Consider the following 12299-nt stretch of genomic DNA (forward strand, 5'->3'; position numbering starts at 1 on the left):
TAGCAGTTAAAGCTTGAACTAGGTTGTACTGTTAAAAGCCCTCACAAAAGGGACAACATAGATGGACCTTGAGGGCATTATTCTAAGTGAAATAAGGTAGAAAAAGACAAATATCATAGGATCTCACTTATATGTAGAATCTAAAAACAAAACAAAACCAAAAAACCAAAATCATAGATACAGAGGATAGGTGGTGGTTAGAGGTGGGGGGTAGGTGAAATGGATGGAGGGGGTCAAAAGGCTCAAACTTCCAGTTACAAAATAAATAAGTCATGGGGATGTAATGTACAGCATGGTGACTACAATAAATAATACTGTACTGTATATTTGAAAGGTGCTAAGAGAGTAGATCTCAAAAGTTCTCATCATAAGAAAAGAATCTGTAACTATGTATGGTGATGGATGTTAAGGAGCCTTACTGTGGTCATTTCACAATATATACAAATATTGAATCATTGTGTTGTGCACTTGAAACTAATATATGTCAATTATATCTCAATTTAAAAATGCAACCTCCCCCCAAAAAATCCATCACAAAACAAAGATCAACTTGGAATTTAAGTCAATTCCACAATATCTACCATGTATTAGTCACTAAATAAATTGTAGCAAGAATAGGGTTAAGAATAAGTATAAAAATTCTTCTGGAGTTCATGGCTGGCTCAGTCAGTAGAGCATACGACTCTTGGTCTCAGGGTCATGAGTTCAAGCTCCATATTGGGCATGGAGCCTACTTAAAAATTTTTTTTTAAAAATTCTTCCTAAATGTAATCATTACTTTCAGAACAGAAAGATGAAAAATAATAGGTGTATGACAAAACAATGGAAATTAGAACTTGAGTGTTGTCAAACAGAAAAGAGTAACAAATTTTGAATGCAGACTCAGCATTATTCTAGGAAATACTTTGATTTGTTCAAGGAAGGTTAAAGATGAAACAGGTTGCATCATAATCCAGTCTCCTTGAAAAAAAACCCTTATTTTCAATTGTAATTTTACTCTCTCAACTAAATTTCCCCTATTGACAGCAGGTTGACAGCAGGAACTACAGTACTAAATACTAAAACAGACTTCAAGTTCTAGAATAAAAAGACCAAAGGAAAAAAGTTGTGAGAAGAGCCCAAGTCAGAGAAGGTACCCATGAGACAAGAATGTGAGGATTATAGATGGTATGACAATAGTCAGTATCTCCAATAAATGATTTCAAAAGAAACTTCTCAAACGGTGTCATTCTGAAATGTTACATGTGTTCAAATCTCAGGTATGCTACTTCCTAACTATGAACAAGTGACTTAATCTCTCTGTGCCTCAATTTCTGTATCTAGAAAATGGGGGTGATGGTGATAATATCACAATTTCACAGTAACCCTGACATGAGGGTTAAATGAACTAATTCATGGAAAGTGCTCAGAAGAGTACCTGGCACACACCAAGCCAATTAAGTCTCAGTTGTTGCTATACCCCCTTAACTCAAACAGATATGGAACATAAAGCTTTCATTTCTTTGTGGAGAGGACACAAATAGAGCTATCACTCCGAGTTTACCAGTTCTCCTACCACACGAGGCAAGATAGAATGAGGCATTCATCTCAAGGCCAGCTGCTCACTCCCCTATTAGCTAACTAGAGCTCCAACCCTATCAAACCAAGGAACCATATCTGAGGCTGTGGTCATCTCAACAATGTAGCTATTTTATTTAATCCTCAAAACATTGTTTTTACAGAAGAGGAAACCAAGATGTAAAAAATTTACTGATTTATTCAAGGGTCACATCTCTCCACCCCATTCTAGCCTTTGGAAGTGGCAGTGGTATTCCACTTTTCAATTCACTTTTCTGTTGAATTTACTATTCAATTGGTCTTTCAGTGTTTGATGAAATCTGGGGAAAATAACATCAATTTACCACATCAACAGAACTGATCAAGCAGGACCTAAGGAAGAACCACTTCATAGGCCCTGCTGTTGTCCAGTTAGAGTGGCAGCAAGAGTCTCAAGAAAAGGTCAGGCTAGGTCAGTGGGAATTTCTTCTGTGTAAATTCGACAGCATAGACCCAGACTGAGTCTGTAAGATCTAAAAGCAGGGACCGAGAAAAATTGGCCGAATACAATGTTGGGAGAAAACAGGATTTAAAAATCACCGATTTTTAAACTCCGATGTCAAGAAACCAACAGAAGACCCAAGGGAGGTGAACTGGGCACAGAGCGACAGGGCCTATGCTATGTATGTAATGGTCACCATCGATACTTTTAAGATGAGGCATTAGTGGAAAGGGAGTGAGATCAGCAGCTATAGTGATAGCTTATCAAAATAATCTTTTATTCAACCAGTCAACAGTATTTACTGAGCTCCTATATATGCAAGGCAGAATGGAAAGTAACACACACTGATACACTGCCAAATGCTGTTTATATTTCTACACGTTTCGTTACTTTTTCTAACAGTCAAGTCAATAAGTGAGGCAGTTACTGGCTTACACTAAACCATTACTGAATTAATGAATATGCCTGCAAGCAAGTGAAATAAGGGAGTAGGGCGACAGGAGGAACCAGTTGAATGGGTTAAGAAAAGGCACTTCTGTAAGGTTAACAATGCAGCTCTTCTACAACACTTTTACTTTTTGCAAACCGCTTTTGCATTTATTTATTATTCCACCAGTTGCAACTTCAAAGTCTATAAGGTAAGGCAGTTAATGTTTTCATTTGACCGATGAGGACACCAAGGCCCAGAAATCATTGTTGACTTGCCCAAGATTACACAACACATGCCAGTTGCAGAGGCAGGAACTAAAAACCCAGGCTTCCTGCTTCAACGCCCGCCTGTTGAGTCCTTCCACTAAGCCACACTGCCAGGAGCGACCTAGCGGCTTGAGAGTTGGGGACAAAGCCCCATGGCTACAGAACTCACACTTCACACCTGGGCCTGAACCTGTTGCCCACGCTGCCTCAGTGGACGGAGAGTGGGCGGCTTGTCGCAGTTTGGGGTTAGGAGGTAATGGCAGGCTCCCCTCCTCCGTGGGAATCAGGTGGTTACTTACTCATATTGCCCGTTCCTTTGGGCTAGCGTCAGGAAGCAGGGCTCCCGGAGAGCACCCTTCATCTCCATACCCTCAACAGTATGTGGGCGACAGTCAAGGGTCTCCTCCAGAAGCGCGGCCGGGGAGGGGTGGCGCGGTGCGGGGTGGAGGGAGGCTCCCGCCCCTCTGCCCGCCCTCCTGGGTGCCCAAGGCATCGCCTCCCGCGCCGGCCCCCCTCCTCGGCTCGGCTCTGCCTCTGAGTCCGACCGACCACCCACCCCTCTGCCGCGTTCCGCAGTCCCTCCGACCCCCGCCCCTCCCGCCCTGCGCGGCCTCCCCTCCCCCTTCCCTCTGGTGGATACGGCAAGGGGCTGGGCTCCGACCGGGAGCGGCGGCTCCATCCCGGCGGCCTCCGGGCTCAGTGGGGCTGCGGACTGCGGGCGGATCCCACCGCCCTTGGTTGCGCGCTGTTTGAGGAACAACTCCGCGCAGAGCACCGGGCACCGGGCACCGGGCGCCGGGCGCCGGGAGTCGGGAGCCGGGAGCCGGGAGCCGGGAGCCGAGCCGAGAACCGAGAGCCTGACCCGAGAGAGAGCGGCGCCTTGCGCCCCCGTCAGTTTTCCAGGCCGCCGCAGATTTCGCCCCCTGCGGCCAACCTGCGGAACTGCAGCGAGAGACCGACGGACGCGGGCGTCTCTACCAGGTCCAAGGAGGAGTGCGTTTTAAATGCTGCCTGTGACACCAGAGTTATTCTGTGGATTTTGAAGATTGCCACAGAAACAAAACACAGCCATACCTGTGGGAAAACTCAAATGTGTTGGGCCAATAGGACCCACATCATCCAGTAAAAAAAATCCTTATTACAGTTAGAACGCGCCGTGTTGGTTAATTCTACCTCTCAGATGTTCTCCCCTTCCTCTTCTTCCTTCCACCACCGAAATCGTCGGACAAATCCTCAAAGCTCAGACCTTTGCTCTTCCTTTGCACCCCCTCCAGGTCATCTCTAAGCAGACAACGACCAAATACACTTCCCTTAGCTCAGACCCCTTGCCTAATACACCCCATCGTTAACACAATACTGGATGACAAAACTAACTCATTTCACACTGCCACTCAGGCTTGAAACTTCGAAGCCATATGCTTTCTTCCTCTCTCCTAATTTCTCTGTACCTAATCCGTCAACAAAGGTTATTAATATTTTCTTTGGAGTTACTTTCAGATTCCTTGTTTTCTCCCCATCTGTACCACCATTCACTTTGTTAGCTCTTATGATATCTCCTTTGATCATTTTACTCTGTTGATAATCATAACAACATTCTTCTCAGAGTAATGTTTCAATTGTATTTTTTACTTGTTCAAGAATCTACACTGGACTAAATAGCAAGACTGATCTTAAATCTATAGTAATTAAAACAGTATGGAGTGGAGCTGGTCAGACCCATAGAACAGAATACAGAGCCCCAAACAGACCCACACATATATGGAAAGTTGATATGCAACATATGTGGCATTTCAAATCAATGGGAGAAGAATGGATTATTCACTAAATGATGCTGGGACTCCTGATCATCACTATAGAAAATAATAAAACTAGATCCCTACCTCATACCATAGAGGAAAATTTCAATCCCATGTTGATTCAAGATCCAAATGTGAAAAAGCAAAATTTTACAGCTTTCCAAAGAAAATAGGAGAATATCTTTATGAGCTGGGAATAGGGAATGAGAATGGCTCTTTAAGATACCAGATAGTGCAAACAATAAAGGAATCAATAGATACATTTAACTACATTAAATTTCAAAATGCATGTGCTTCAAGACAACATAAACATGTTAAAAGACAAGCCACATAACTGGGAGAAGATATTTTTGATGCATATAACTGACAAAGGATAACCTATGAAGTTCTACACTTCTACTTGTCATCATCTTACCTATTTCTCTCCCACCACACTCTGCAACTCACTCTGCTTAGTCACACTGCTCCTTGTTATTCCTAGAACTTTCTAGGCACACTATTGCTTCAGGGCCTTTGTACTTGCTGTTTACTCTGCCTGGCCTCTCACCTCCTTTGGGTCTTTGTTCAAATGACACATTCTCAGTGAGGCCTTCCTAGACATCTTCATTTAACATTGCAATTCAACAATCTCCTTATCCATTTCTACTGAAACATGCAGCTTCATTCATCTTCCACATTCATTTTTCCCCCCATAGGATTCATCACTATCCATTATCCTATATTTTACTTATTGATCTTGTTTATTGTTTACCTTCCTCCACTAGAATATAAGTTCCATGAGGGCAGAGATTTTGTCTGTTTTGTTCATAACTGCATTCCCAGCACCTACAACCATTCTTGGAACAAAGTATACACTAGAAAAATATTGATTAAAGTAATGAATGAATTAGTGTTCAGAATGTATAAGAACTGCTATAAATCAGTGAGAAAAAGAAAGAAACCTGGTAGAAAAATTGACAAAATATATGAATAAGCAATTCATAGTCAAAGAAACCCAAATGGCCAATAAAGACAAGAAAGGAAGTTTCACTTCATTACTATTCAGAGAAATTTGAAAATTGAAGCAATGAGATAGCATTTCACAACCATTGGTTTGGCAAAATTTGAAAATTCACATCACACCAGGGCGCCAGGATGGCTCAGTTGGTTGAGCATCCGGCTCTTGATTTCAGCTCATGTCATGATCCCAGGGTCATGGAGACTGCTTAGAATTCTCTCTCTCTCCCTCTGCCCCTCTCCCCTGTTCATTCTCTCTCTCTCTCTCTCTCTCTCTCTCTCTCTCTCTCTCTCTCTCTCTTCCTTTGCCCCTCTGCCCCACTTGCACTCACAAGTGCTCTCTCTCCCTTTCTAAAATAAAACAAATAAGAGGTTGGGAAAAAATGGAAATATATTGAGGTGAGGTCACTAAAAACTGTGGTCTCTCACAGGGGAGACAATGACTTTCTCCCCCCCCCCAAAAAAAAATAGTAAGTGGATGTTGTAATAGTAATACCAAAAATAATCCTCATGGCTAATGTTGAATGCTCATGTGACAATCTCCACATGGATTTACATACATACTTTCATTTAATCCTCACTAAATCCCTGTAAAGTGGTAATATTATTGTTTCCATTTAAAAAAATTTTTTTTTCAACGTTTATTTATTTTTGGGACAGAGAGAGACAGAGCATGAATGGGGGAGTGGCAGAGAGAGAGGGAGACACAGAATCGGAAACAGGCTCCAGGCTCTGAGCCATCAGCCCAGAGCCCGACGCGGGGCTCGAACTCACAGACCGTGAGATCGTGACCTGGCTGAAGTCGGACGCTTAACCGACTGTGCCACCCAAGCGCCCCTATTGTTTCCATTTTAAAGGTGAGAAAAATGAGACTCAGAGAAGTTTAGCAGCTTTCCCATTAACTAGTAAATGTCAGAATCAAGATTCAAAGTTAATGTTAGTCTGACTCTGAAGTTGGAACTTTTTTTTTAAAGTAGGCCTCATGCCCAGTGCAGAGCCCAATAGGGGGCTTGAACTCACGACCTCAAGATCAAGACCTGAGCTGAGACCAAGAGTCACCTGCTCAACTGACTGAGCCATGCAGGCACCCTAGAGTTGGAACTTTTTAACCAAACACATTATGCTGTTCGTTTAATATTAACAGTATTAACAGTAAGTGTTTATTTAGAACCCTCTATGTGCCAGGCATTATGGTAACTTCCCTACCTGTATTATCGCATTTAATTTGATGAAACTGAAGTTGAGAGAGAGGGTTTGAGAACTTGAATAAGGTGGAGAAGGAGGGAACAGCCACAGTTGGAGAGTGACAGTGAATCCAGAAAAATTAATAGTGTTTAGGGTCAACAGAGAAAGCCCAATTGGAGGAAGATGACATGAATTTCTATGGTGGTCCAAATCAGCACGGGTCTGTAACTTTCTGTAGCAATGCTTGGCAGATTTTGAAAAGTGGGAGTAGTAAAAATATACCAAGAAGGTGCATTAAGCTTGGGAATTAGTATAGCAGGCAAAGCAGTAGGTCATGGGGTGAGGGAGTTTAAAGTGGTAGTTGGGATGCATTGAAATAGCTTATTCTGGAGTCAAAGTTAAGTAAAGGTATATATCCCCTCAGCCTAAGACCAGCAGAGAGAATGAAGGCAAGCTTGACGAACGCAATCATTCCCCTAGGTCTGATCCTGTAGCAAATTATTGTATTTTTTTAGGATCACTTCAGGGACTATGCTTACTTAGATGCTTCTGTATATGTTAAGTAATTTTTGTAAGTTGGCTAAAATCATTATTTTAGCCACAACCACCTTCTGACTTAGCTACAGTTGTTAATGACATCATTGTTTAGTCACCCAAGTTTGAAACTTCAGATTTATTGGTGAACCGTGTTTCCCCTTCATCTATCATATCCAATAACTCAAGTTTTGTCAGTTCTATAGCAAATTCCTTAGTGTATATCTCTGATCATTCTTACCTATCATCATCAGATGGCATTGTGCCTAACTAAATAAAGGTCTTACAGCCTATACTTGTATTTAGATGCAAGAGACATCCAATGCAAAGAGTTAAATGGCTGTGGAACAAAATTTAAATAAGTGAAACTCTAGTGGGGCACCTGGGTGGCTCAGTTGGTTAAGCATGCAACTTCGGCTCAGGTCATGATCTCACAGCTCATGGGTTCGAGCCCTGTGTCAGGCTCCATGCTGACAGCTCAGAGCCTGGAGCCTGCTTCAGATTCTGTGTCTCCCTCTCTCTCTGCCCCTCCACTGCTCACACTCTCTCTGTCTCTCAAAAATAAGCATTAAAAAAATTAAATGAAACTCTACCTTCAAGAAAACATGAGTCTCACCACCTTCACCACCACCACAAATATACACAGACAACACACATGCACACCATATATGTACAACATACACACACACACACAATTAAATTGGTGCTCAGTGCCTATCTTTTATACATTAGACTACTGTAACTAAGAGCTTAGAACTTACAGGCTTTTTAGAGACAAAATTTAAAAAGTGAGATCTTAAGAAAAGAATATAAAATACTAAAAAAAAATGAGAAAACTTATAAATAATTATTTAATTAAATGGCTACAAAATATAACATATCAAGTTCATTATTACATTTTCTTTTTTATTTTTTTAAAGTTTACTTATGTATCTTGAGAGAGAGAAAGAGAGGTAAGCACGCAAGCATGAGTGTGAGTGGGGGAGGGGTGGAGAGAGGGAGAAAGAGAATCTGAAGCAGGGCTTCAGGGACTCTATCTCTGGACCCATGAGATCCTGACCTGAGCCAAAATTGAGAGTCAGACATTTAACTAACTGAGCCACCCAGGCACCCCAATTTTCTATTTATTAAAAAATCTACTGTCTTTAAAAACAATTTCTGGGTTGGATCTTCTCACTTCTCAAGAATTTCCAATATGCATAATAATTATGGAGAAATCACAGCCATTATAAATTAAATTAGTTATGCACAGACAAATAATTCCAAAGCAGAATTACAAAAGCCCTTTCAAAAATTTATAACAAAAATATAAATATTTAATGCAAGATGTGGATGCATTTTAATATGTTTAATATGATGCTGGCTGAAGCCTTCACAAGTGAGAGAGCTTAGGGCCTGCAAAGGCAGAAACAGGCCTGCCTAACATAGATGAGGCTGGGGAGGATTTCACATAGGTGAGTCAGCAGCCAGAGGCTGAAAGGCAGGCTGAACAGAGGTATAAATGATTCACTGATTTTTAAATCACTGCTAGTTGAAAAGCTTCACTTTTCATATACACAAATCCAACATAGATCTGGCTTTCCATACAAAGTGGCATAAAGAAGAGCTCATTTTTATTTACAGATTTCCATTTGTACTTTGCATTTCTTTTAGAATTTGGTACTTGCTGCTTTATTCCCACCCTAGCTAATTTCTTCATTTCCTTCTGCCTCCACCCCTATTTCTTTCTGCTAGGTCAGGCTCTCCTTTCAGTTTCAAGAATCCCATAGCCAGTTCTGGCATTGACCAGGCCTACTTTCCTTCTGGAGATGCTGAACAGAAAGAATATAGAGTTAGCCTGGCATTTAAGGCCCCAAGGATTCTGTGCTGAACATATCTTCCCAGTTACTTCCCAAGACCACTCTTTATAAACCTTATGCTCTACCCAGAGTTTCTCTTAAGAACTGAACATGTGCAGTGGTTAGTGGCAATCAGACTGGTGTGCTCATGATTCAGGTACTCCATTGATAATTCAGCTGAATACTGCTAACTTGTCATCTCGGTCTTAACCTTTATAGAGTGTTAATTTTTTTTAATGGTCACAAGCTGGTTAATATATACCCACAAAGAATTAGAGAGATGTTGATGTTGAAACACAGACTGTAAAAATGATAAAAATTCTACAAATTCTCGAGGTGATAATCATCGGACCCATAAGTTGCATTTATCTGATCAAAATTCTTACATGGCATGTAAAGATTTCTCTAGTACATACTTCAAAAACCTGAAAAGAGAAAATAGGGTTATGACTAAATTCAACTTTTTTTTTGTCTATTTGTGATATTTAATCCACTGTGGGGGCGCCTGCTGGCTCAATTGGTAGAGCATGCAACTCTTAGTCTCAGGGTCATGAGTTCAAGCCCCATGTTGGGCATGGAGCCCACTATGAAAAAAATCTACACTGTGATAGATCTAGTGGGATGATCTATGAGCATTACTTAAGCTCCCTTCTATCCTCAACCCTGTGACCCTTCTCGAGGCAGGCAGTGACACATAAGACTGGTCTCACCTCCAACACAGGTATCATGAAAGAAGGACAGAACATTCTCTTGGTTTTTAGGTTATTGTTTTATGCCTCAGTCCAGGGTGTAAGACAGATTTAGGAAGAATACTTGCTGGGGAAGATATGTTATGTTACTCACCCCATTACTCTACCCTAGTGGATAAAAGCCTCAGAACTAAGAAGGGGAAGGCAAGTAGGAAAAGGGAACTTAGAAGATGGGATCTTGTGGTCATGATGAGAGGAAGCAGCATTTGGTAGCAGTAGGGACTGTGTCATTAGAGGCCTGATGGGGAGTTAGCTGCCTTAATGAATGGCAGTAGGGATGGATAAGAGGGTGACTGTATATCCCAGGGAAGGATGGTCCAGAATATATCAAGAGCCCTAGAAGTAGACACCTCCTCCCACCACTGCTATTTCAGTCTTGCATAAACTCTAGAGTTCCAAATCAACGTTAGAGTAAATAAGGGAAGAGGTAACTCCTAAATCTGATTGAGTTTAACATGAAATGATACACACACACACACACACACACACACACACACACACAGCAATGAATTGACTCAGTTTACGGGGACAAGGCTAGATTGTTTTCTGCTCCCAGGAAGAATGGTGCCTCTAGAAAGAAATTAAGTCTAAATATAGGCAGTGTAAGCTCAAGAACCTTTTCTCTCTTGCTATGGCTTTGTACCTAGCACCTAGCACCTAGCACCTAGCACGGTAGCTATTTGATAGGTATCTGTGGAACATATAATTATCCCTTGAAGAAAATAATGCATGATTTAGAATTTTCCTAATGGTGTTAAGCATCAAAACAAGTTGTGAAATGCTGCTTTAATCAATTTGACTATTTAATTTCTTGATCACATGGTACGATTTCCATCTCATTAATGTTGTCTTTTCCCCAACCTCCTCTGCAACTATACCTGCGGGAATATTCTCTGTTCTTCAATGCTCACCTCAAATGGTCCTTCCTCTTGAAGCTCTTCTCCTGTCACCCCTCAGCTGGAAAAGAATGCTCCCTCTTCTGAACAACAGTTCTTGGAACTTTTCAAGGTCTATCTTGTATCATATTGTTACAGAACGAAGAAGCACATGATGAGCTCTGATGTTTCTTATCTTTACTCTCCCACCACCTCCTCAGCATTTTATTGTTATGCTTTTTCAAGTAAATCATTTATAAAACACTTATTTATATTTTTCCATAGTATGCCTATTTTTTCCTTCTTTTGATGAACATAAAATATATATGTACAGCTTAACAAATGATTATAAAGTGAATGCCCATGTAACCTCTAGCCAGGTCAAGAAATCAAACATCATTGGGGTGCCTCTTGATCTCGGGGCCGACGGTTCAAGTTCCAGGTTGAGTGTAGAAATTACTTAAAAATAAAGTCTTTAATAGAAAAAGAAAATAAAGCAAACATTGTTAGCATTTTGGAAGACACCCCTCAACCTGATACCTCTCTTTCTGACCACCTCTTCTTCTTCCACCCAGAATTAAACCAGGGCTGGTACTGGCTCTGGGCTGATGGCTCAGAGCCTGGAGCCTGTTTCCGATTCTGTGTCTCCCTTTCTCTCTGCCCCTCCCCCGTTCATGCTCTGTCTCTCTCTGTCCCAAAAATAAATAAACGTTGAAGAAAAAAAAAAAACAGGGCTGGTACTGAGCCAGGATAATCTGATGAGGCATAAAAGCTTCTGTCTGTTTGGATTAGTCAAGGTTTGTATCTTACCAGTTGTTTAAATTTTTGAGGATCATCCCTGTACATAGCCACTGTCTTGACTTCTATGATAATCATTTAGTTGCTTTTCTTTACAGTTTTACCCCTTACAGATGCAGCCATAAATATCTTTGCCTGTTTTTGAAATTTATATAAATGACATAACAGTATGCACTATTTCATGTCTTGCTCATTTCACTCAATATTATGTCATGCATGTATCTGTATGTAGCTGTCATTTTCACTGATGTATAGTATTCCATTGTATGAATACAATTCATTCACTCTCCTGTTGATGGACATTTAAACGGTTGCAAGAATTTGGCTATTATAAATAAAACCTGCTATGAACATTCTTGTGTATGGCTTTTGGTGCACATATGAATGATTATTTTCTAGGGTATATTATCCTGGTAGAATTACCAGGTCAAAGGTGTTGCATGTTGGGCTCTCCAGAAGTAAGGGCTGAGATGGAGTATGGAGTACAAGATGTTTATTAGGGACTAACATTTGTGAAAGAAAGGTGAAGGAAGTAGGATTAAGCAGAGAAAAAAGATGAACTGTGATACAAGTCTGACAAAGCTTGAGCTGATTTGGTATAGAGCTTTGGAACAAGTAGCGCTCATTCATGTGTTCTGCATTGCTCCTGCCTTGCTCGTTCACCTTAGGAAGAGTGTGACCTTGGGCAAAGCAACTCTCTGAAGATAATGTAGACCCTCAAGGAGCTGGCAGCTGGAGGCTATCTGTTGGTGCATTACCCATACCTGTGCAGAATGCCCTTCCTTGAAGGGGAA

The 12299-nt window shown here is 41.2% G+C and overlaps 1 protein-coding gene across 4 annotated transcripts in view; it reads right to left on the minus strand.

The window, feature by feature from the left end:
• The window catches only part of OCRL (OCRL inositol polyphosphate-5-phosphatase), a 58394-nt gene extending 47622 nt beyond the window's left edge, over positions 1 to 10772 (minus strand). For 3 of the 4 annotated variants that reach the window (XM_040468153.1, XM_040468154.1, XM_040468152.1), the window contains exons 1-2: positions 3375 to 3579; positions 3034 to 3113 (exon numbers count right to left, since the gene is read on the minus strand). In XM_040468153.1, the coding sequence (XP_040324087.1) occupies positions 3034 to 3113; positions 3375 to 3413 (119 nt within the window). In that variant the 5' untranslated portion in view covers positions 3414 to 3579. Of the gene's footprint in view, positions 1 to 3033; positions 3114 to 3374; positions 3580 to 10743 lie in introns of those variants that run through there. The other variant, XM_040468155.1, reaches the window with a different exon arrangement.
• Between the last annotated feature and the right edge of the window lie 1527 nt (positions 10773 to 12299).

This window comes from Herpailurus yagouaroundi, unplaced genomic scaffold (assembly GCF_014898765.1).
Source record: "Herpailurus yagouaroundi ecotype Mexico unplaced genomic scaffold, PumYag 67681, whole genome shotgun sequence".
NCBI classification, from domain to species: Eukaryota; Metazoa; Chordata; class Mammalia; order Carnivora; family Felidae; genus Herpailurus; species Herpailurus yagouaroundi.